This window comes from Dasypus novemcinctus, chromosome 5, assembly GCF_030445035.2.
Source record: "Dasypus novemcinctus isolate mDasNov1 chromosome 5, mDasNov1.1.hap2, whole genome shotgun sequence".
NCBI lineage: Eukaryota > Metazoa > Chordata > Mammalia > Cingulata > Dasypodidae > Dasypus > Dasypus novemcinctus.
The window spans coordinates 59,291,364-59,318,488 of NC_080677.1; the positions used below are offsets into that span (position 1 = coordinate 59,291,364).

The window sequence follows — 27,125 nt, forward strand, 5'->3', positions numbered from 1 at the left end:
TGCCCTGGTTTCTAGTATATACCATATCTGAAACTAAAACACTATACATTTGGAGATTTAAATTATGAAAATAGTTTTAACTTGTGGGCAAAGGCCTTCCTCAAAGTATAACACTGAATCTTTCAGTTAACTTGAGGACAGTGACACTACAACTATAAAACTACAGATTTTCCTGGATACTAGGAAATATTTCTCAAATTCTCTCACTTCCCTCCATTTCCACTCCCAACAACACAGTTCAGGATTCCATCATCTCTCATCTGCAACAGCCTGCAAACTGGTCTCCCTGCCTCTAGGCTCGTCACCTGAAGTCTGTTCTTCACACTGCTGCCAGAGAACTCTTTCTCAAACACATATTTGAGCATGCTACACACCTGTTTCAAACCTTCGATTTTCCCAGTGTCTTCAATAAATAAAGCCCAACTCTTGGTTGAGAGAGTTCTATATTATATGGTTCCTACTTACCACTTCCACCATTTTTCTTTTCTCTAGCCTCTTCCCTGCTTTGACAAGTTGAGTTTTTCCTTATCTGATCATATACACCATGCTGTCTCACCTTCTGGCCTTCATATTTGCCATTCCCTTAGTCTAGAATATACTCTCAAATCCCCCTCTTTACCCAGCTCATCTAATTGACATATCACATCCTCCAGACAGCCTTTCTGGACAACTTTCTCCCAATCACACCCATGTCCTTCTCCACTCTGAGTTAAATATGCTGCCATTTATTGTTACAAAACCTTGTTCTTTCCCCTTATAACACTTCACATACTTTATTAGCTCTTTCTCATTAGAACAAAAGCTATATTTAATACGGGTATTTATTAATGATTAAATGAAGATTCTAATTCAGCTGACCCAGTAATTTGAACTGACCACTAGTAAAATACCTAAATAAATAATATGTGACCACCCTATTTTGCTCACAGGTAAGATTATATACAAGACCAACTCTGACCTGGGAATAAAACTGCTGCAGAAAGGGTTTTTTCACTGCAGGCATCACAGCATCCAGATATGGCTGAAGGAACTCAAATTGTTCAGCCAAGAATACCCTAAAGGGAATAAATAACCCACTGTATAAAAGAAGTGCAGGGTGCAGAGCCTGTCAAATGTCTTTTATAAATCATCATTAAGATCTCTAATGCAAACTTTAAGAATTAAAATTATTTTCTATTTCAGCGATCTACCTTGTAAATACCACTTAACTCAATCATTTCCAATCTATACAATAACAAAAGCTAAACTTTTGGACTGTAAGCTAAGGTGAAAGAAGGATAACTTCAAAGGAGCTAATCTGGTTACCACAAGGTGTGGGTTATGCTGCTTTGCAATTAAGATATTAGCACAGGTTAACAAAAAAGACTGAAGAGAGAATACATTTGCATTTCTTTTGGAAGGATTTCTTTTAAAGATCCCTTTTAATTAAACACAACAGACTATTGGAATTCACAGCTTTTAACACCTGAGAGTTTTCAAAAGTAACCCAAACATTTATAACACACAGCAAACTGTTTTAGGTTGCAGTATTCAAGTGAACTCCTGGTGTGGGAGGCTGGTGTACAGGAGTGGGAGTCATTTGGCTCATCAATAAGCCTCCAGCCACTCTGCAATGGGGCACTGTTTATCTCTACTTTTGCTATATATGCAAAACCTCTTCAGTTATATACGACTTCATTTTGTTGTATTATCAAAATTGGGGATTTACAAGACCAGGAAGCACTCTTTCTGATACAAAGGGTCAACTATTTTTAACACCAAACTGACAACAGAGCTCCAGTTTCTCTAGAATCTGCTGTCATCAATCAATAGGAAAATGAAAGTACATCAGAGTTTTCCAGTTGTAATAAACATAAAATATGAACTCTGCGACACTTTTTTAAAGATTCCCTTAAAGCAAGGCTCATGTTACTAATGCTTGACACTTAAAAGATATCCTTTCCTCCATTTATATAACTGAAAGCTAACCATACAGTTTTAAAAATCAATTGGTAATTTATTTTAGGATATACTTCTCAGAAATACATAAATGTTATTTAGAAACAGTACATGGATCTCTTTAGTGCTTACTTTTATACCTTCCCTTAAATATTTTATGGCAAAGGAACTGTCTGTAACAACTTACAAGGATTCTGTGGCTACCACTCTTTCTGCCAAACCATATAACGTATCTCCAGATGTCAAAACCACTAGCTGACTGAGGTGTGGGCTCGGGACCTTCTCCTTTCTTTCTTCTGCTGCTGTGAGAGTGGCAGCAGGATCAGCCGAAACTTCCTGAAAAAGCATCACACACATATACATACAACCTGAAATAGCAAACCTAATAGCAATAAACCATGTGCTTTTGACAAAACTGGAACTATAATTAAAATACTCTATGGCATATATTAATTAAATTTAGTTAAGGTTCTTCTTGTTCTGCTTTTATATTTTGTAACTACTGACATTTTCCTTTTTTCCAGTAAGTGAAAATGATACTTGCATAATATCATTCAACACTACATACTACCATCTATGCCTAACCAAAGTCTGACAAGACAAGGAATCTTTATGAATTAGGCAAGATGTTTCAGAGACAATAGTGAGATGCTCTCCGAGAACTTGTAAATGAGGGAAATGAGGTGCCCTCTGAGAGTCTAGCAGGTAAAAACTAAAATATGATGGGATTAACCATTTCACACCCAAATCTTAATTAAGGTAAACTTGGTAGGATCTCAAGAAGGCAGGACTAAAATAAAAACTATAAACTGGAACAGAATAAAATGTATTGGGATGTGTAGGGACAGATTAGTAATGAGAAGGAAGGTCAATGTAAACAAATTAAAGGGATGGCCAAAGAGCCTAGTGTGCTGGATTCCTCAGCATTAACCAGGAGAAAATCCCTGTGTGGGTAAACGTCAGTATAGTCAACAATAATGATATCTTGAGGTAGGGAAAATTTATCAGAGTTCAAATCATTCAGTTTTACTTTCATTTGATGCCATGCTCACTACGATCCTCTCATTACTAATTTGCCTTTCCAAGTATTCTGATACCAAGCAAGGAGGTCCTCGGATGTGAGTCCTGAACCTTCCTGGACTCCATGGAAATATATCCTCTATTATAAACAGTCTATCTAGACTGACACTGGGATATGTATATATTTTTTAACTTTCCTTCAATACATAGCAAATAACTCTTTTCTTTCCTGAGCTCTTAGCAAACAGAAGAAAACAAAAAAGAGGAAAAAAGGGGGGAAGCAGATGTGGCACAAGTTATTGAGCTCCTGCCTACCACATGGGAGGTCCCGGCTTTGGTTCCTGGTGACTTCTAAACAAGACAAGCAAGACAGCAAGCTGACATGATGGGCTGGCGCAGCAGGCTGATGCAACAAGATGATGCAACAAGAGACACAAGGAGGAAAAACATAATGAGAGACTCAACAAAGCAGGGAGTGGAGGTGGTTCAAGTGATTAGGCCCCACCCTCCCACACAGGAGGTCCCAGGTTTGGTTCCTCATCCTTTCTAAAAGGAAGACAAGCACACAACAAATGGACACAGCAAATGCAAAACAATGGGGGTGGGGTGGGGAGAAATGAATAAATAAAATAGATCGTTAAAAAAAAAGGGGGAAAAAGTGGAAAAAAGCTGAACTCTTTAAAAATCTTTTTAGAGGGAATGCCATGAGAAGGTCTTAACTAAGGAGGTAATAAATAGACTGGCTACTTGGAGCAGCTGACAGCACCAGATGACTGACAATTCAAAATACCAACTACTCTTCATATATCAATAAAATACATTAAGGTTAAAAAGCTTCCCCTTCGGAAAGCAAACACCTAAGAATACTGTTTAGAATACTGATATTAGTATGTTAATTACTTAAATAATTGCTACAGGCAATGTCAGAGAAATAAAGTTTTAAATATTGTTTTTTTGGGGAAGAAAGCAAAGAGGTCAAGGTAGTAACATAACCTTTGCATTATAGAAAGCACATTCCCATGGAAGAGTGGCTTTCAAGAAACGATTCCTAGCAATACTGATATTATAATCCCCAAGTCACTACTCTATGTGAGGCCATGAATGATTTTTATAATCAAATATATTTCTAATAACAGTTAGCTTGAGTTAGCAAAGAACATTATAATTTTAGAGTATACAGGGGATTTTCCAAGGCTGACTTCTCAACAAGCTCCATTGATTGCATTCTGAAAAAAATTTTCATAAGAGAAATTTACAAAAAGAAAAATTAAAAGAATGTTATGCAAATTATGCAATAACTTATAGTACAAAAGTGTTATGTTTTCTTAAAATTATCTGAATATAGGTCAACCAATGCCCTACCTCAATCCTTTAGTAAAAATTTAAAAAATTTTGATTGACTAACAGAATAAGGGCAGAAGAGATCCCAAATATTGTAGAATAAAACCCTTGCACTTTACATACTAGCTTAAGTATGAAAAACATCAAATGGTTATCTCCATTACGATGTTTAAAGTACAGAATATATGAGCAGACAGCATAAGTAAATGTGTAAATGCAAACATATTTAATGGGCTTAAAAGTCCTTCAAAGAAAATACTAGAGCAAAAATTGGATGCAATTAAATCTTAAACTGTTGAAAACCTAAATCTAGGATTGAGGCAGGTTAGTATAGGAAATGAGGGCAGGTGGCTAGTCAGAACAGAGCCCTGAACAGCTGGAACCCTGCTGGTCAGAACATAAGTCATGAGACCCCGTCCAGAACCCCCGAGGGAAGGCAGCGACTTGAGAACAAAGCCATAACCATTACAGCTGAAAAATCCACCAAGACTCTAGTTACAAGGTCTCATTTGAAACTCCTGGGATCAAAAAAAGTCTGGATAACTCCAAACAGAAAGGCCTCCCTACTGGTTCCCTGAAAGCTAAGGTGAAGGTAGAAAGGCTGCCAATCAGGAGAGCAAATAGCTGAGATCCCTCCTTACTATGGGGAGCCGGGAGGAGGAAAGGCTGAGGAAGGCCAACCCAAGGGCCCCAGGTTGTGCGTCTCACCCTGTAACATACCCACTCCCATGTCTCTTCTCTAGTTTCTCAATAAACTCTTTTTACTGGTCTCATTAAGCTAGAACATCTCTGAATTCTTTCTTGTAATGAAGCCAAGAACCTAGAAACCCAGAACGTTCCTTCAACAGGATTACTCAATTATAGACTCAAAATCACCAATTATTTCAGTAAGAATAAAGTAGAGAAAAAATACATTAAGACTCTGGAAATATAATTTACTTTTATAAATTGTAGTAATTGGTTAGAAAATGGCTTTATACCTCTTTATCTCTTTTTTATATCATACCTCCTACTAAAGGTATTTTCTCCTTACAGTCTCTGCTCAATTAGTATTTAAACAGTATTTGGGGAAATAACAACTGAGCTTCCTCTAGGGAAAATCAGGATGAGGGAATTATGCAGCTTAAGTAATGTTGTAACTCCATCATTCATTTCCTTTTACTTAAAAGGAAAATCATTACCACACCCCTGCACATACACACACATTCACAAGCAATTAAAATTTGATACTGTTTGGTGTCAGTTGGTTGCCTGTGCTATTAATACTTAATTCTGGTGTTTATTTAATCCGCATCGAATGACTGTCCAAGTGAGAAACTTGGAAACACTCCTGACTCTCTTTCCTCACCTCCCCCAACCAATCTGTCACTAAAACATGCCTGAACAGATACCTCTCTCTATCATTTCTTTCTGATACCACTATTTAATGAGGCTCTGGGCCCATTAGCTTTCCCGTCTGGACTATTCTAAAAGCTCTTTACAGAGATCTCTGCCTCCAGCTTCTGTTTCTATTCCAGTTTCCACACAGTTAATTGGTTTATCTTTTTACAATACAGATGTGATCTTTCTAAAGGACATATTTGACCACACCTCTGCCCAGTTAAAAAGCCTCAAATGACTATCCATGCCCTGCAGGAAAAAGTTTAACCTTGTTACTAAGGTATGAGTCCTTACAACTCACACCAATTACTTTGCCAGGCTCATTTTGAGGTATTCCATACCCTAAAGTCTAGCCACACTGGACTACTTGCTCTACTGAGACTCCCACCTTACCAGATCTCTTCCTCATTTTTTAATCCTGAGTGCAGATTTCACATCCTTTCTCTAAATTTATCTCCCAAGAATTAGCACCTTAACTTTGATTCCCATTATCTAAACACATATGTATAGAAGTTGATATATGGCAAAAAAAAAAATGCCCTTATTAGCTGTTTCCTAATTCTTCCACCTTACTGTGAGATCCTGGAGACCAGAGTTCAGTTTCATCATCTTTGTATCAAAAAAGCTGTGCACGCCTCTGGGCATTAAGAGCCCATCAATTAGTTGAACTGATGAGGATGATGACAGTGGTGATAATAGTCTTTACTTCCTCTCCTCGTATTCTTATTTTTTTTTTTTAGACAAATATTTTATTGTCTCATTGGTATGAACTAAATACAATTAATTTTATCCGGTTATTTTGTTGGTTTCATTTGTGAAGAAGTTTTGGATCACAAAAGGGTTACAACTGTGGCAGGGAAGGATCATTGGTATGGGGTGTCAGTGGCGGGGGGATACATGAGAGGAGGTTCACTTGGGGTATACCTATAAGGAATATGAAGGAATTCAAGTTTTCAAGGGGCAATGTCACAGTGGGTGGAGCTGTACACAAAAACTGAATATTGAATTCCCATGCTGGAGAGTTCTGCCACATTTTCTAAAGGGACAGCAAGAATCCCTGAGTACAGGGGTAGTGACTAGTGAAGGAGGATGGACCACTGACCGGCCCTTGATATTGATGACTGTACTTATGAACCTTTCCTTTTGAAACTGAAACTTAGCCTAGTATTATAAATTGCCCAAGAGTTACCTCCTGAGAGCCTCCTTGTTGCTCAAATGTGCCCTCTCTCTAAGCCAAACTCAGCAAATAAATGGATTACCTTCCATTACCTAGCCCCACCCCACCTTCACCCACTGGTATGGGACATGACTCCGGGGGATGAGCCTCCCTGTCACTGAGGGATTACTACCAAACCAACCAGTAATGCAACTGGCCAAAGACCTTAACCAAAAGGGAGAAAGAATAAATACAAATGAGTTTGTATGGCTAAGAGACTTCAAAATTATTCTAGAGGTCATTCTAGGTTACACTTGTACATGTCTCATCAGGATCTCATTCTCTTTCAAACCCATTCCAATCAGGCTTTTATCTATCCCACTCCAAAAAAAGTTACAAGATCTTATATTCTGCTCCCCAGATTATGCCATCCAGACGTACAGTTTGAAATGCCATCTATGTGACAGTAATTGCAGAATTTATAAACCTAGCCCCGACCTCTCTCTTATCTTCAGAACATCAAACTGTATTTAACATATCTGAAACTGAACTCTTTGTCTTCCTCAAACATGTCACTCCTGTAAGTCTTTCTATTTCCAACAATGGCACCACCAATCTGCAGTTGTTCTACCTCAAAAGTGATGCATTATCTTTAGCTCTTCTTGGTTTCGTACCCCACTTCCAATCCATCAACAAATCCTAATGACTCTACCTTCAAAACAGATCCTCCCTGTTTCACCACTTCTTCCACTATCACCTTGGTTCAAAGTTACCTCATCTCTCTTCAAGGCTGGTAGAGCAGCCAAAATAATACTCCTTTAAACATTATTAAGTTAGAACATATCAATTCTTCTCCTTAAAGGTTTTCAGTGGCTTCCTATGTTGCTCAGAGAATAAAGTCCAAAGGTCCTATATGATCTAGGCCCTGGCTACCTGTCTGGTTTCATCTTGCTACCTCACCTTAAGGGCTTTGCATTACTTTGTTCCCTCGACCTGAAACACTTTTCCCCAAGATTCTCTCCTTACTAGAAAAATAAGCTCTGTATGATTGGGGAATCTGTCTTTTTTAAAATTCCACAACTGTATTATTGGCTCCTATAACTGTACCTGGCATAATATACAGAGTTCAAAAAAATAAAGAGGCCCCAAGTATGCCCAAATAACATCACAGAAGGGTCTCTCTTCTATCATCTTTACACAGTTCTTCACAGTTCTCAACACTATTTGACATTAAATAAGGTAATTATTTATCCCTTATCTGCCTCCTCACTAGTGGGACCATCAGTCTACTGCAAAGTTCATAGGCATTAAATGAATTAGTAAAATAAAAAATAGCTATACAAATATCTTGTATCCCCTGAATCTGTACCCTAATCACCTATCTCCTTGCTTTCTGTCTACTTCCAACACCTCCTGTAGCACTCTGTATTTTGTGTTTAGTCATGATTTTGAATATTTATCTCAGAAAAGTCAAAGAATGGTGAGATCTGAAACTCTGAAACATGAAAAACTAATAAAGGAATGGGAGAAAGTATTAACTCCCTTGGACAAGATGGCTAGGCTGGCCAAAATGCCCCAATGGGGTTGAAATGTGAATAACAGAAAATACTTATAGAGAGACAGATTTAGCTGCATCCTAACAAAGTGCTTTCTGTCAGGCAAAGGTGTCAAAAGGCAAGAAGTGCTGCTCTGGATGGCAAGTGAGCTCCCTACTGCTAGAGAGGTTCAAACAGAAGCTGATAATCTGTATAAAAGCCACACACATTAAATGAGCACAGGTAAGTTTTCTTCCATGAATTTATGAGTATAAATCTGGAGATGCCTTTTTCTAAGCTTCGAACACTACTTTTAAAATATTTTATTATTAAGTTCTAAAAAAACTGACATTAACTTTCTGCCAATATTGTGCAATCTCCAATAAATTCAAAATAGTTCAATGATTACCATGAAGAGCACACATTTGTTATACAAGTCACTTTTGATTTCATTCTTTTGTGAATATATTACCAAATATAGAACATATTTACAATAACTAGAAGCTTCTTTGAATTTAAATATTAACTAGTTAATTTGGGATAGAAATAGTTTGGTATAGAACACAGATGGTGCTCTATCAGGTGGTGAAAGACCAGGAGGAGAGGGGAACACAGTTGATCTCCGGGCTTGACCATACCTACCTCCTTTCCTACTACCTACACAAACGTGATAGGAAGGTGCATTCCCCCTTTACTCACAGAGCTGTTTCACAAAGACATTATTTCAGAGATCACTGGGATTGTATCCCTCCAGTTCACACTGGCATTTTAGGCATAAAAATTACGCTAATTATTTGCTAAAACACTAAAGTTTCTTGTTTTCACATTTAAGGAAATCTGCTTGAAGACAGCAAGAGAGTCACAAAAAATGTCAAGCTGACATAAATAAATGATGTGTGCTTTATGTGCACACTTAAATGGAAAAGCAACTTGTTAAATTAGATCAGTGTTCCAGTTTATACCAGTACAATAAAATGATATTATCCTTTGAAACTTTAAGAAATGGAACTTTCATATTTTATTCTCATGACAAAAGTTCCATTTTTGAGCCTTTCCTGCCACTAATTTACTACCACAAAGATAATTCATATTTATGGACTTTCTTGGACAAATTTAAAATACATTTTTTATTATCAAAGACTTAAATTTGACAACGGTATTAAAGCAAACAATTTAATTATCAAAATGGATATCTAATATCTACATTCTGGTGCCATTATCACCTATACCACCTTCCTTTACTATTCACTCTTACTCTATTCAGACCCCCTTCTGTAGACATTTTCTTTGATGTGTCAAACAAATTTTCTTAGTTTACACTGAATCTATACGTCAAACAATTTCAGCTGCCATTTTAAAAACCACAATGACTCCATTTTCCTTTTTACAAGTTAAAGAGAAGCAGAAATTAGAGGGTATCAATGGAGAAGATAAAATTACATGAGTGTTTATTAAAATTTTAGCTGACATGGAAAAATACAAGGAAACTACTGATTCTTCTAGTTGGTTCCAGATTATTAAGGTTATCGATTATTCCCTTACTCTCCTTTATTTTCCTTCTTAACCCTTGTTGGTATCTGATACAATATTATGTATTTGTTTATTTGCCTGTCCCAATAAAATACAAGAAAAACAGGAATTATCTATTCTGTACATTGATGCTTTCTTAGCACTACAACAATGCCTGAAATATAAAAATTATCTCAATAAGTATTTCTTAAAATAATAAATGATTATAATACTTTATAAAAACTTCAATAACAATACAAGAATTATTTTAAAAAAAAGAGGAAAATGATAGCCTGTTTGGGTAGATGATGAAATAAGGGCTATTTAGAGAATCCTGAGGTTAATGCAGATAGAGAAATGTATCAAAAATAATATAAATTTCTGGCTACAGTGACCAACTACAAGAAAAAAAAATCTCATTTTAAATAGTTCTGTTAGCTTAAAGACTACAAAGCCCAGTGTTAATGCTACCTAACCTTAAAACATGCATTTCATCATGTAACAGAAGAGTCAAGAACCAGGATTGCCTATTGCACAGCAAATCAAACCCCAACTTTCTCTTTGAATTTCCAGGCCATTTATAAAGTGTGCCTAGACACTTTTTGCAACATAACTTAACTCCTCAGCATACACCAGTACCCTAGTCACAAAGATCTCCCAAAATCTGAACAAAGGCCTGCTCTCACCTGAAGGTTCTTGCTCAGTCTCTCTACCTTTATTCAAATGCCATTCTTTCTTCTCTTTCTCACTAAACCCACAACAGTTTTGCAAATTCTAGCAGAAGTTTCACTTCCTCCTTTAGTCAGCCTCTGACATCAGTTTATTACATAACTCCTTCTTCTCTCTCAACTTGAACTGGATATAGTTAGGAACATATTCTTTCACATATACTAGTTCTCTCTCTAATTGGACTGTAAGTACCTTCATTTTAATTCTTACTTGTACTTAGTGTAATACCAATTACACAGGCACTCAATATATGTATAGACATATGCTTATATGTACTTGATTGGATTATTAATTTCTATTTTATGAAACCCAAAGAAACTGATTACTTACTAGATCAATAAGGCTTTCTTGTATTCTGTTAAGAGTTGTTCTTAGTCTACTGCTACTAAGGCCTAGTCCCGTTGATTCCAACTGAAAAAGAAAAAGTGAGGCAAATTAAATCACTTTGGAGGTAATTTTGCAAATATCGTAACTTCAAATTAACTAAAGTAAAGTATCAGATGAATTTCCTCTCTGACACTTAGACTTGAGGGTTTCTAAATTGCATTTGAAAATTCCAGCACAGCAAGCAAAGTTGTCAAACCTTAGCCCTAAAGGGAACAAAACAACCATTTAGATGTATGCATCAATTTTATAAATTATAAGGAGAGAGTTTACCAGAATTTCTTTCTCACAAGTTGTTTTTTTAGTTACAAACTTGAGACTTTATATGCTTAAAGACAAGTACACTGTGTTGTATTTAAGGTACAATGTGTTGGATTTATATAGAATAGCAATGTAGGGTGTTGTAATTTATATTGCTTATACAAATTACAGTCTAAATCCTCATTTAAAAATCAGTGAAATTTTCTATTACACTTAGTAAACATTTCAAAGTCTAATATTCTATATCAGAGTATAGTATTCTATTCACAACCACAAAGCCAAAGCATTTTTTAAAGCTTTCACTTAAGAGCATAAATGAGAAGGAAGAATTGACAGTTCAGACATGGAGAGCCAATTAGCCCGCTCTTTGTATGAGATTCAATCAATGAAAATTAATTTAGAGACAATCACAGATTTAGACATCTGCAAAACTGTTCAAATGTTCTCTATGAACCAAAACATTTATAATGTCAATAATAGTAAATTATAAAGTATAAGTCTCACTTATGCATTCATAGGAATTAAAATGTGCATACATATATACATAATCATAAGCATGTACATACATTGTTCCTCATCCTTTCCCATCTGAGATGCAAGAATGAGAATTCATTTACATACCATGTATTAGAAAGCTAGAACAGCTGTGTGATGGCAAGGTGCAGTAAAACATGACTAATTTTACACATGCACTAATTTCTCTAAGTTTTATAAATAAACTCAATTTATTTTTCTTAATTCATTAAGGTATTGTTTACAAATAATTAAATTCAACAATTTAAGTATGCAGTTTCATGAATTTTGATAACTGTATATAAGTAACCACCAACATAGCTGAAATACTGAGGAGTTCCTTACTATAAAATTGTCTGCATGCCCTTTGCACTTGATCCCTTCCCTGCACTATTAAACCCTGATCTGCTGTCAGTGTATATAGTTTTTTCTAAAATTTCATATAAAAAGAATCATACAGTGTATAGTCTGTTGTGTTTGATTTCTTTCACTTAGCATAATTTGAGATAAATCCATGTTGTAAGTCTATTAGTGTTTTGTGCTCTTTTATAGGTTAACATATGGATATAGCTCTATTAGTTTACTTATTCACATCAATGTGCATTTGGATTCCAGTTCTTAGCTAATATGAGCATTCATGACATGTTTTTGCACACATACGTTCCCATTTCTCTTGGGTAAAATACCTAGGAGTGAAAATTCTGGTTTCTATAGTAAATATATTTTTAACTTTACAAAGTATTCCCATACTGTTTTCCACAGGGACCTTTGCATTTCTCTTAGCAATATATATGTATTCTGGTTGCTCTACAACCTTGTCAATACTTGATATTGTCAATCCTTTTAACTGTAATCATTTTGTGAATGTGTAGTGGTATATCACAGTGGTTTTGATGTACATTTCATTGATGACCAGTGATCTAGAGCCTATTTTCACATGTATTTTGGCCATTGGAATATCATGTTTTGTGAAATATCTGGTCAAATCTTTTGCCAATTAAAAAAATTGGGCTGTTTGTCTTCTTACTGAGTCTTTTTAAATTTTAAAATGTTTAGTTTTTAAAAAAATTTTAATAAAGCTTTAGATTACATAAATGTTACATTGAAAATACAGAGGATTCCCATAAGTCCCACCCCTCCCCTCCTATACTTACCCACATTAACATCTTTCATAAGTGTGGTACATTTGGTACAATTGGTGAACACATATTGAAACATTGCTACAAACCATGGAATATAGTTTACATTATATTTTACACTCTGTCCCACACAATTTTATAGGTTTTGACGGTCTGTATCTGTCATCGCAATGTCATGCAAGACAATTCCAATGCCCCAAAAATGCCCCCTTGGTACGCCTATTCTTCCCTTCCTCCCCATAGAACCTCTGGTGGCCACTGCCTTTCTATTAATGATACAAATTCTTCCATTGCTAGAATAAGAAGTCTATAATGGAATAAGTCTACTTTAGTCCATCATTCATTCTGCAGTCTTGAGGATTTGGGGATGGTGATGCCCACTCTGTTTCTAATTGAGAAAGGGCTTAGATCCGATGGGGCAGATGGATGGAACTGTCTTGTTTGTAGTTGCAGACACTCTGTTCTTTGGGATAGACATTGTTCATCATCATCTCTTTGTTAGTTTTCTTGGGTGAGTCCAGTGAACAGGTAAGTAGGTGCTGCACTTCTGCTCAGAGTCAGGGCTCAAATGGCACATAAAAAACCAAAGATTTAAATCTCTGGGACACATATTTAAAAAGTATAGCACCAATTATAGCTTCCCTGGGGAGTCCTGCTACATTCTCTAATAGAACGGCATAAATCCCGAATACATGGGCAGTACCTAGTGAAGGAAGACAGACCATTACACCAGGCCTTTGATATTGATGATTGTACTTATGAACCTTTTCTTATGAAATTGAAACTTAGACTAGTATTATACATTGCCTAAGAGTTACCTCCTGAAAGCCTCCTTGTTGTTCAAATGTTGCCTCTCTCTAAGCCAAACTCAGCATATTCACACACTACCTTCCCCCCAACATGGGACATGACTCCTGGGGATAAGCCTCTCTGGGACTGAGATTATTAACAAGCATCAACTAGTAATCCATTTGGAAAAAGACCTTGACCAAAGGGTCAAATGAATTTCAAAGTGATTCTGGACGTCATCCCAGATGTTACGCTTTATGCAATTTCAGCAGGATCTCATTGACTGCAACAGTAAACAGTTCCTCAAACAGTGGTGCTCCTGAGGGCTCTAGAGGCATCTAGACACTATAAGCAGGGAAGGAATTTGGTACCCTGTCAGTGCGCCTTACTTGGAAATTTAATTTAAATTCTGTGTATGTAATGAGGTAAGGAGGGATTGAAGTTTTTTTCTATACATAATATCCAATTATTCCAGCACTATTCATTGGAAAAAAACAACAACTATCTTTTCTCCAATGAATTACCTTCAGAGATCAACTGATCATGTAAGTGTGCAAATATGTCTGGACTCTTTATTCTGTTACACTGATCTATATATCTATCCTTAAGTCAACACTACACTGTCTTGATTACTGTAGCCTTGCAGCAAGTCTTTAAATTTAAAAATCTAAGCCAAAAATTTTTGGCTATTCTGGACACTTTATTTTCTATAAATTCTGAATACAGTTTGTCAATTTTTTCAAAATAATTTTTTGTTACTATTTTAATTGAAATTGAATTAAATGTACAGATCAATTTGGGGAATCTGCTTTCTTAATATTGAGTCTTCTAATATATGTAATAGTATATCTCTTCATTATTTAGTTTATTTATTTATTCTTAGCTTTCCATTCCTAATGATTTAATGTTTTGGTATACAAGTCTGTCAAATTTTTCTGTGAAATTTCTAAAGGATTTTAATGCTATTATAAAGACTTTCAAAATTTTCATTTTCCAATTATTCATTGCTATTGATTTTTGTACACTGTCCTTGTATCCTTGAAGCTTTCTAAATTTATTAATCTAGAAACTTGCTTGTGGATTACAAAGGATTTCCACAAAAGATATCAACTGTAAATAAGAGCTTTTGCTTCCTTCCAATCTATGTACCTTGTATCGCTTGTCTTGACTTACTGTAATGTATCTCCAGTACAAAGTAAAATAAAAATGATGTGGCTTGACATCCTTGTTATGTTTCTTCATCTTAGGCAGAAAGCACTGAGTGATTCACCACTGTGTAGGATGCTGTTTTATAAACATCCATAATCAGGTTTAAGAAATTTCCTTCACTTACTAGTTTTGAGTTTTTAATGTAAAAAAAACGTGTTGAACATTGTCAAATGATTTTTCTGAATCTAAACAATCAAAGTTTTTCATTACTCTATTAATACGATGAATTACAATGATCAGTTTTAGGATGGGATTTTAGGCTGTGAAACCAATCTTGCAATCCCAAGACAAAAGTCATTTGGCCATGAATTATTTTGTAATATTTTCTCAAGTATTTTTTGAATCTATGTCCATGAGGGATATTGATCTATAGTTAGCATTTCTTGTGGTGTGTCTGTCAGGCTTAATTATCAAGGTAATATCAACCTCAGAAAATAAACTGTGATTTCATTATCTGAAAGTCTGAGCAGCCTTGGTATTATATTTAAGGTTTTTATTTATTCACTTAATTGATAAGAGTTTGCTCAAGTTTTCTATTTTTTTGTAAATGAGTTTTTTCTCATTTGCATTTGCCAAGGTATATGTTCATTTAATCTAGTTTGGCAAATTTATTCACCTTGAGTTGTTCATAATATTCTCTCTCTTATCCTATTGTTATTATCAGAAGGATTTATAGTGATGGCCCTCTTGCATTACTGATAATGAAATTTGATTCTTCTGGCTTTTTTCTTAATAGTGTGGACTAGAGATTTATCAGTTTCCCTCATTTTTTAAAAAGAGAACAACTTTTAGTTTCATAGATTTTTTTCTGTTGCTTTCTGTTTTCAATTTTTTTTATTTCTCCTTTTTTTTCTTTATTATTTCCTTCCTTCTGATCACTTTGGGTTTCATTTACTTTTCTTTGGTGAGCTTCTTAAGGTGGAAGTTTAGATCACTGACTTGAAACTTTTCTTCTTTTCTACTATGGGCATTTAAATCTATATACTTCCCCCTTTAAGCACTGATTTAGCTGCTTCCACAACTTTTGATATGTTGTGTTTTCAGTATGGTTTAGTTCAAAATATTTTCTAATTTTCCTTGTGATTTCTTTGACTCAATCATTATTTACAAGTGTACTATTTAATTTCCAAATATTCACGTTTATTATTATTGATTTCTAATATAATTCCATTGTGGACAGAGAATATCTTGTGTATGATTTCAATCTTTTAGATTTATTGAGACATACTGGCCCAGAATATGGTCTATCCTGATAAACATACATGTACACTTGAAACAACTCTGTATCTTCCAACTGTTGGGTGTATTATTCCATAAACATCAATTTTATGTTTATGGTGGTTGATGGCATTGCTCAAATCTTCTATGTATTTGTTGATTTTCTCTCAACCTGTTGTATTAACTTTTGAGTGTTGTTAAAATCTCCATCTCTTTCCCCCTAATCCTATCAATTATTGCTTCATCTATTTGAAGGTCTGCTATCAAGCAACATACACATTTCTGATTGAAAGGTCTTCCTGTTAAATTGACCATTCTATCATTATGAAGTATCCTTATCTTTGGTAATAAATTTTGTTTTGAAATCAATTCTTTCTGATATTGTCTTAGCTTGCCAGAGCTGCTACCACAAATTCCACAAATTGGTTTGGGTTGAAACAAGGTTGGCACATGGTTTTGGAGGCTAAAGAGGTTTGCTTCCTCCAGCGGCCTGTAGCATTCTGGTGCTGGTTTGCCACAATCCTTGGGGTTCCCTGGTTTGCATGTCTGCATCCTGTCTCAAAGTTTTGTCCTCTCTTTTCTTGCTCTTTCAGTTTTCACTGACTTCCAGCTATTTCCTCAGTGTTTCTCTGTATGAGGCCTCAGGAAAAGCAAGATTAACACCTACCCTCTTTTAGTTGGGCCACACGTTAATTAAAAATATCTTCAGGAGGTTCCTATTTACTGTGTATTCTCACCCGCAGGAATGCAGATTAAGAACATATCAAGGGGGCGGTGGACTTGGCCCAGTGGTTAGGGCGTCCATCTACCACACGGGAGGTCCGCGGTTCAAACCCTGGGCCTATGCGCAGTACTGATGCGTGCAAGGAGTGCCATGCCACGCAGGGGTGTCCCCCGTGTAGGGGAGCCCCACATGCAAGGAGCGCGCCCTTTAAGGAGAGCCGCCCAGCATGAAAGAATTTGCAGCCTGCCCAGGAATGGCGCCACACACACGGAGAGCTGACACAACAAGATGACACAACAAAAAGAAACACAGATTCCCGTGCTGCTGACAACAACAGAAGCAGACAAAGAAGATGCAGCAAAAAGACACAGAGAACAGACAACCGGGGTGGGAGGGGAAGGGGAGAGAAATAAATAAAAATAAAAAAATCTTTGAAAAAAAGCATACCAAAATTGGGGAACATAATTTAATCTACTACATATATTAATACAGCCACTGCAGTCTAATTATGTGTATTGTTTGCATGACACCTCCTTCATTTATTTGTTTTCACCCAATGTATAAGTAGCTGTTTTTCTTTTTTTTAAGTATGACACCAGTAAACAGCATATAGCTCGGTTCTGTTTTTAATATAATCTAACAATCTTTGCATTCTAATTTGAATGTTTTGTTCATTAACATTTAATGTAATTATTGATATGGCTGGGTTTGAATCTACCATTATATTTTGTCTCCTTTGTTCACTGGTTCCTCCTTCCCTGCCTTTTGCAATTACTTGAATATTTTTCAGAATTTTATTTTAATTTTCCATGTAACTTTTTAGTTATAGTCTTTATTTTTCATGGTTTCCCTTAGCAAAAAACAATATACAAATTTAACTTATTACAGTTCATTTACCATTAATAACATACTGCTTTATGTAATGCAAATAAATTTTGCAAACTTCTATAACCATATTCTCCTACACATCTTATTATAGTTGTTATATTTAATACATCTATATATATTATAAACTCCAGAGGACAATACCATGATTTCAGTTTTAAACAGCTATTTGGTTTATCAAGAAATTAAGTAGAAAATTTAAAAGATAATAATATTTTGCATTCCTCAGATGGTTTCCCTTACCAATGATCGTCAGTCTTCACTGAGTATCCATGTTTTCTCTTGGGAAAATTTCCCTTTTATCTAAAGAACTTCTTTTAGCCTTTCCTTATTACATGTTGTAGTGGTTTGATATAACTGATGAATTCCAAAAAGAAATATTGGGTATACTTGTAATTTGATCTGTACCTGGGCATGATTTATGATTAGGGTATTGCATTCCCACCCCTTGGTATGGGGGACTCACAGATAAAAGGCATGACGAAGAACAGAGTTGGTGATTTTCTGATGTTAGAGTTTGATGCTGAAGACCCAGGAAGTCAGCATACAGAGGAAAGAGAAGCCAGTCCCAGGAAGAAAGGAACCTTGAAACCAGAGAACAGCAAGCCCCAGGAACATAGGAACCCAGGAAGCTTGAACCCTCGCAGATGTGAGCAGCCATCTTGCTACAAATAGACTTTGATAAGGGAAGTAATGTATGCTTTATGGCCTGGTATCTGTAAGCTCCTACCCCAAATAAATACCCTTTATAAAAACCAGCCAATTTCTGGTATTTTGCATCAGCACCCCTTTGGCTGACTAATACACATGTCTATTGGTTTTAATTTGCCTTAGCTGGTTTTTTTTTTTCATTTTATCTGAAAACATCTTAATTTCACCTTCAGTTTCATGGTGCCATTGCTAGATATAAAATTCTAGATAGAATTTCTTTCTTTCAGCACCTTAAGGATGGTGTCCAACTCTCTCTTTGCCTCCACAGTTTCTGATGAGAAGCCAGACATTATTGGATCATTCATCATCTTTATGTAATAAGTCTGTTGTGGCTTTCAAGAAACAGCTCACTATAATATGTCCTGCTGTCCATTTCTTTGTATTTAATCTGCTTCTTGTTCATTTAGAAACTTGAACCTGCAAATGACTTTCATCAAATTTATAACATTTTTGGGGCTATTGCTTCCTCAAATATTTTTTCTGTCCCATTCTATAACTCCCCTCCCTATCTGGTATTCCAATTACACATATGTTGGATCATTTTTATATAATCTAATATATTGCTTGGCTTTATTATTTTATTTTCTGATCTTTTTCTTTTCACTGTATTAATCTTGGATAATTCTTCCCTTTATCATGTCCAATTGGTTAAGCACAGTGAGAATTTTTTTTTCTCAAATTTCCAAAATTGTATTTTTCTGTTCTAGGGTTTCCCTTTAATTTTTTTATCATTGCTTCTACAGAAACATCCTATTTCCTTGCTAAGATATTCATGTATGTAAAACATGTTTTATTTTTCTACACAGACATTATAATAGTCTACTTAAAATCTTTATCCCTTAGATCTAACATGTATTTCATTTTGGAATTGGACTACATTGATTTTCTTTTTACTTGAGGATATAGTCTACTTATTGGTTCTCTGTATGTCTAGTAAATTTCAATTTTGTCCTTATTTTAATTCTGGAGATTCTAGATTCTGTTATTTTTTTTCCAAATAAGTACCATCTCCTTCGTTGTCAGCACGTAATTTGCTTGACTGGGCTTGCATGGAAAACTCTATTTCTTTGTGAAGCAGCTTCAACCTCATCAGATCTTATTTTCTTTGGCTGAGCTGCAGTCACTATGTTTCACATAAACATGGTTCCTGGGTTAGTCAGAATTATGGGTAGACAAAATTTAGGGATCTTCTCTCCAGCTCCTCCCTTTCTGAGATCCCCCCACTCTTTTACCAAAAAAGTGGTTTCCTGGCTTCACTAATCTGACTCCCCATTCCATAAAGAGAGCAAGTTTTCCCACATTTGACTCCACTTGTGTGTCACATGGCTTGCACTTAGTTCTAAGATAAATGCCATAGGGAAGGAATTTACTTTTATAGCTCCCAACCGGAGTCTAGCAACTTCTGTTTACTGTCCAGTATCTTTAGATAGTTGTTTTTGGAGTATGTCTAAGTTTTATAGTTTTCTGAAGGAAGGATCATCCGGTAGTCCACCATATCTGGCAGGAGAAATAAGCTACAGAATGGTCTTCACAAGAGACTATGAACAGGAAAGACGAAGGAAAATATTACTTGAGGTGAACAACAGAAGTCTAGGGATAGGTAAGATAAAGCAATTATTATGAGCAAACATTATTATAATAAAATGAAAGATATATATATAAAATAGAGCCTAATGTAGGTGATAACCAGAAATAAATATAAGGAATCTGACTCTTACAAGTTATTTTATTAGCAAGGCATAAATTATGGAGTTTAAAAGTCAGAAGAGCTCCAAAAGGGAATATTAACTGCACAAAGGGGTGACCTGGGAGACCACACATGTAAGGGATAATATGTATCTCCCTCATGTAATTGCCAAGGCAGTGAAGAAGTCAAGGCAGCAAAGAATCCTTCTGAAGAATTTAGTATTAGCAGGAACAACCTCTTGGCCTAGTACATACATTGTGTATTCCCAGCTAATGACTTACTGGGAGCTAAACTCTGCTGAGAAACAGATGCCTACCCCTCTACAAGGAACATCCACCTAAATTCACTCAGACAAGACCCCTTATTCCAAAAACAGAGGCAGGTACACGTTTAGACCCTGTTTTTCTACTCTATCTGATTCCTCTTAACACTTTAGACTAAACTGTTTACAGGGCTTTTTTCTTTTTTAATGTATTTGGAAACTTCTAGGATTTCTAATAGGCTTGAAGAGCTTGTTTTCTTAGAATAAGCTTAAACACTCTTAAAAGCTACCTCTTCAATACTATATGCATGCATATGCTTATTTATGCTATTTATTAAGCTATTGTCTTGTTCTGAAATGGAATTAAAGTAACTAATTAAGAAGAATATAACACCTTGTAAGATAATATTACTTCACATGTATGTAAAATATTAAGTAAAGCAAAATAGCAGTGTAAAAGCAAGATGGAGTGATTATGTTTACAAAAACCCTTTTTTATTGAGATTTAGTCTTTGCTTTTGCTTCAAATAATGTTTTCTCCAGTTTTGCATGAGCAAAATTAGTAAGATCTGAAATATAAGTTGTTGTATTTGAAGATGTGCATATTATCGATATTCACACTGTAGGTGAAAGGTAGGATTACTAAACAGAATCTAATAACAGGAAAAGTCTTAAAACAAGTGAGAGGAAATGCTATCTTTTTTCATACACACTCACTCATATGCTCCTTTTTTATTGGTCTCTCTAGAGGCACAGGTCAGAACATAGAGTAAGGCTCATCTAGAAAACTGGAAGATTCTAAGAATTAGCTAAAACTCTAGAATGTCTTTATTCATTAATAATTATTGAGTTTCCAGCAAATAAACTCACTACCTTCCCCATGACATGGGACATGACTCCCAGGGATAAGCCTTCCTGGCACCAAGGGATTATTACCAAGTGCCAATCAGTAATGAATATGGAAATACACCTTGACCAAAAGGGAGAAGCATTAAATAAAAGAAAGTTTTTATGGCTAAGAGATTTCAAAGTGGGTTGAGAATTTATTCCGGAGATTATGTTTCTGCAGGTTCCAGGCAGATTTCACTAACAGCCAGAGTAAAAAAAAAAACAAACCTTTGTGCCCCAAAAGGTCTAGGAACATCTGGACACCATAGACAAGGCACAGAGTCACATGAAACCAATATCCTCTTGGCAGGCACTATCTGGGAATACATGCTAATTTATTTCCCCAATTTAACAGATAAGACTCAATTACGGATTCCCTCCTCATGACTCTTCTACCTCTTTTATTGGAACCTATATTTATCACTATACCCATTGAACATATGTCTCAGAGATTTAATCTTTGGGTTGTTAAATGCCGGTTGAGTCCTGAATCCCAGCAGAGTTCTGGCCAACAATTACTCTCTAATTCTTTAGACTTGTCCAAGGTAACTAACAAAATGATGATGCTGGACAAGTCCCATCCCAAAAAACAAGGAATATCAACAACTACAAGTAAAATAGTTCCTTCCATCTGCCCATAATATTTAAGCCCCCTCTTAATCCGAAGCAGTCAGCGTGGACATCACCCCAGATTCCTCAAGATTGATGAATGAACAAACATAAGGGGGGATGGGTAATAATGGACCAACATAGATTTATTGTTATTGTAGGTATTATCACATGATAGCAGAAGAACTTTAATTTGATATCAAGATAGTGATTCCAGATGTTCAGAGGGGAGAAAAAGGGATGAATAAGTGGAACACAGGATATTTTTAGGGCACTGGAATTGTTCTGTATAATACTGCAAGGATGGATTCTTGACATTAAAAGTTTGTCAAAGTCTATAAAACTGTACAAGAGCAAATTATAAACCATATACTATATGCCTTGATTAACAGCAATGCTTCAATTTGGTTCATCAATTGCAACAAATATACCTCACTAATGTAAGATGTTAATAATATGGGAAAATGTATATGTGGGTGGCTGGGTGGGTGGTTATATGGGAATCCCCTACACTTTCGATGTAACTTTGCATAACCTAAAACTTCTCTAAAATTAAAAATAAAAAAGTAATTCAGTTTCTGAATTCAAAGAGATGAATGAGTACATATTTTATAAAACTATAAATACTGTGACTACATTTTGTATTTCTCTGATTGTATTAGTATTCTTTCTTTCTAAGGAACATTTTTCAAAATCAGTAACAAAGGAAATTCAGATCCCATACTAAAAGATAATGCCTTTAATATATTTATGATCAGAGGAAGACTGAATATTTGTGATAAATGCAGTTATATGTGCTTTTAAAAAAAGGTGTAGCAAATAGTACAAGAAGGTTTAAAGATGATTATAATGTACTCATAGGATCCAGCAGTTTACTTTTAAATAGAAAACTGTCAAATAACTAGGCACATAACAATTCACAAAGATTAGTCACCTGCTTAATATGCATTGCTTTTTGTTAAGAGCAGAAAAAGATAAACTCAATAACACCTTTAGAAACACAAAAAGGAGATACAGAAAACACTAATTCTGTGGTAGACAGATGTTCAGTTCAAAATTTACAATTACTTTAACAAATATCTTCTATTATCTTCTGAATGTATTAGTGGCCACTAAAGTCATTAGCCAATATTTAAAATGTTCCATTTATGGTGTAGTAATTATACATGGTTCCAGATTTAAATAAGCCAAGCTGTACATTTTTAAGTGCCACAGATGTGTTTTTTCAGCCAAAATTGTAAACAACAATACAATATGTTTTTACATCAAAGCTCAAAACTGATACATAAATAAGACAATTAGGAAGAAGAAAGCTTATCTCAGTAATTTTGTACTTAGATAAATTTCAAAATAAAAATATTTGTATATTTTATAAAAAGAGAATGAAAAACTTTACTATGCACGTAAAAAACAAATATATTTTAAAAGAAACACTTTCCCCTCCAAAGGTTGACTTACTGAATCATTCCGGCCAAAAAATGTATATATGGCATACAAGTAATAATCAAATAGCTGAGACATGAAATGGATAACATCAAAGGCAATTGGCTTAAGAATGTTCATCATCTGCATATATTTTCCTAAAAGAAAAAATAAAGTAAAAATTAAGGAGAACAAAATTAAAATGTTAGCCTATAACTACAGAGAAAATAAAAATACTTTACTGAACGCAACGTTTAAGTTTTCCTAAAATTCATAGTACATCTTCAGCATGTTCCTATATGACCTTGGTGATATAATCTCTTTTATGCCATGTGTTATATAATCCTATAATTAGTATTTAGAAAAATTATCGTTTCTGTAATGGTATTAAGCAAATGAGGGAAGTGGACTTGGCCCAGTGGATAGGGCATCCGCCTACCACATGGGAGGTTCGCATTTCAAACCCAGGGCCTCCTTGACCCGTGTGGAACTGGCCCATGCACAGTGCTGATGCACGCAAGGAATGCCGTGCCACACAGGGGTGTCCCCCGCATAGGGGAGCCCCACACACGAAGAGTGCACCCCGTAAAGAGAACTGCCCAGTGCGAAAGAAAGTGCAGCCTGCCCGAGAATGGCGCTGCACACAAGGAGAGCTGACACAGCAAGATGACGCAACAAAAAGAAACACAGATTCCTGGTGCTGCTGATAAGGATAGAAGCAGTCACAGAAGAACACAGTAAATGGACACAGAGAGCAGACAACAGAGGGGTTGGAGGGGAAGGAGAGAAAAATAAATAAATAAATCTTTTTAAAAAAAAAGGAAATTTTAAAAGTAAAACTCCTGTTTTATATATGCAAAGACATAATAAACATATATGTAAAATAATAAATGGAATGATACTCAGATGTCAAAACCTACAGCTAGTGATTTAAATCATCTTGCTTAATTGGTACACCAAAAAGCAAGCAAAAAGAGTATTACAGAAATTATATAATTCATTCTTTCCTGGCATGTTTTATATCCTTCAAATGAACTGAAATTATAGAAAATAAGTAACTGAGAAGAAAAGGGCACTATACACATGATAAAAACTTTAGAAAGACCATTTCCTGCCTAATCAGAGTTGTGAAGGAGTCAATCAGTGACCATTCTAGACTGAACTACTAAGGCATTTTAAGGTACAACTTGGGAAGTGGACTTGGCTCAACCAATAAAGCGTCCGCCTACCACATGGGAGGTCTGCGGTTCAAACCCAGGACCTCCTTGACCCGTGTGGAGCTGGCCCACACACAGTGCTGATGCGCACAAGGAGTGTCATGCCACGCAGGGGTGCCCCCGCGTAGGGGAGCCCCACGTGCAAGGAGCGCGCCCCATAAGGAGAGCCACCCAGCGCAAAAGAAAGTCCAGCCTGCCCAGGAGTGGCGCTGCACATACAGAGAGCTGAGGCAGCAAGATGATGCAACAACAAATAAAGAGACACAGATTTCCGGGCCGCTGACAAGAATAGAAGTGGACACAGAAGAATACACAGCAAATGGGCACAGAGAGCAGACAACTGAGGGGGGTGGGAGGGAAGGGAGAGAAATTTTTTAAAAAAATTAAATCTTTAAAAAAAAAAAAGTACAACTTTAGCCAAATGATAGCACCCGTCCAAGCAAAATCCTACAAAGGTTTCTCATCTCAGTGTAAATGCCAAAGTCCTTATAATGGCCCTCATGGGTCCATTATCTGCTGTCTTTACACCCAACCCCTTAACTCACTACCTCTCTTCCATGTACTTCTGACCTCCTTGCTGCTCCTAGAATATACCAGGCAAACATTCACTTTGGTGCCTGTATGTTTGCTGTTCCCTTTGCTTGGAATACTTTTCTCCAGGGAATTATAATGGTTTGTTCTCCCACCTTCTTCAACTCTGCTCCAATGTCATTTACTGAGGGACACCTTCCCTAAACAGCTTGCTAAAATTGAAACATCCACATGTCTTTTCCAGTCCCTGCTTAATTTTTCTCTAGAGCATGTATCACCATCTCAAAAACTATATATTTTGCTCATTTCTTTTTATTCCTGTCTTCTTCCCTGCAGTAAAATGTAAATTCCAAGAAGCCAGAAGGGAGAAATTTTTGTGTTATGGCCCTTATGCCCACAACTGTACCTTGCACACAGGGGTCACTCAATAAAGTATTAACTTAATGAATGGATTAAGTACATTTAACATTAAAGAAAGCCAAACACGTTTCTCTATGAAATTTTTAGTAGGCATACTAGAACAATACAATCAGGAGATAAAAATTATCTGCCAAGTAGTTAGGGAAATTAAATCTACACTTCAACTGTTTCTTGTCCCAGAAAAGTTAATCCAAGTTTGTGTGCTTTATTTTCCCCAACCATTTAGCAATTACAAAAAAGATAAAGGGAGCTATCTTAATTTTATAGATTATCCACATATAAATACAATGACAGGAAGTGGATGTGGCTCAACAGATAGTGTCCACCTACAACACAGATCCAAGGGTTCAATACCCAGGACCTCCTGGCTCATGTGATGAGCTGGCCCACACACAGTGCTGATGCGCGCAAGGAGTGCTGGCCCACGCAGGGTTGGCCCCGTGTAAGGGTGCCCCCCGCGCAACGGGTGGCCCCTGTGCAAAGAGAGCCACCCTGCGTGAAACCACAGCCCACCCAGGAGTGGTGCCACACACACACGGAGAGCTGACGCAGCAAAAAGAGACACAGATCCCCAGTGTTGCCTGATGAGAATACAAGCAGACACAGAAGAACACACAACGAATGGACAACCAGCAAGGTGATGGCAGAATAAGGTACTCCTACAGTCAGCCCAGGCTACAGAGCAGTTAGTATTCACCCAGAGCTAACTAAAGCATCTGTTTGGGGGCTTCAGGAGACTACAAGAGCATCCTGCAACATCCTTGAAAGAATGGAAGGAGGAGACTGCCCATCTGCAGAGGAGATTCTTAAGTAGAGCACTCCACACCACGGAGGCAGGTGCCCATCCTCCACTGGCAGCACAAGCTACCTTGGGAGCGATTCTGTGGCTGGAATTGGAAGTCCCACTTCCCAAAAATGGGGGAGGAAGAGAGAGTTGGGCACCAACTTCAGCTACTGATATTAAGTTTGGTGGCTAAGGTATAATCCTAAGAATGGCTGAAGTTTGAACCTGTTCAAGTCAGAAAAAGGCACCATTTTAACTCCGCCTCTGGCATGAGGGGAAGTGGACAGACTGAAAATCACACCACTGGTAGGTACTGGCTTCTTTCCATCCAGAATGGACTGCAGCTCTAGCTAAGCTGAAGCTCCATCTCCGGCAGGGAAGAACCTGGGGGAACCTGCACCAGCCTCTCCCGGAAAATATGGGTCATGCCACAGAGGCTGGTGATTATCCCACTCTTGCAGTTCAAGTCACCCTAGGAGCTGTTCTGTGACTGAAGTGGGAAGCTCCATTTCCCAAAAACAGGGGAGGTAGAGACAATTAGCCACTGACCTCAGCTACTGATTAGTATATTCAGTTGGCTAACATATAACCCTAAGAACAGCAAAAGTTTGAGCCTGCCCAGGTTGGAAATAGGTTGGTAGCCATCATTTTGACTCTGCCCCCCAGCATGAAGGGAAGCTAGGCTGACCGAAAATCACAGTGACAAGAGGGACCTGCTTCTTACAACCAGACCGGCCTGCAGCCCTAGCCTAGGCTTCAGCCTCACCTCTGAGGAGGAGGTGGCTGGCAGGCCCCGCATCAGCCTCTCTGGGTATAAGCAGGTACATTTGGCTGGCACAGACTGAAGAGTTGGCAGCCCAGCAG

General features: G+C 36.6%; 1 protein-coding gene across 1 annotated transcript in view; it reads right to left on the reverse strand.

Moving 5' to 3' along the window:
* VPS50 (VPS50 subunit of EARP/GARPII complex) overlaps positions 1-27,125 on the reverse strand; it is a 171,730-nt gene that overhangs the window by 14,869 nt on the left and 129,736 nt on the right. The window contains exons 21-24 of the mRNA XM_004475696.4: positions 23,346-23,467; positions 10,939-11,019; positions 2,126-2,274; positions 959-1,055 (exon numbers count right to left, since the gene is read on the reverse strand). Of these exons, the coding sequence (XP_004475753.2) occupies positions 959-1,055; positions 2,126-2,274; positions 10,939-11,019; positions 23,346-23,467 (449 nt within the window). The remainder of the gene's footprint in view (positions 1-958; positions 1,056-2,125; positions 2,275-10,938; positions 11,020-23,345; positions 23,468-27,125) is intronic.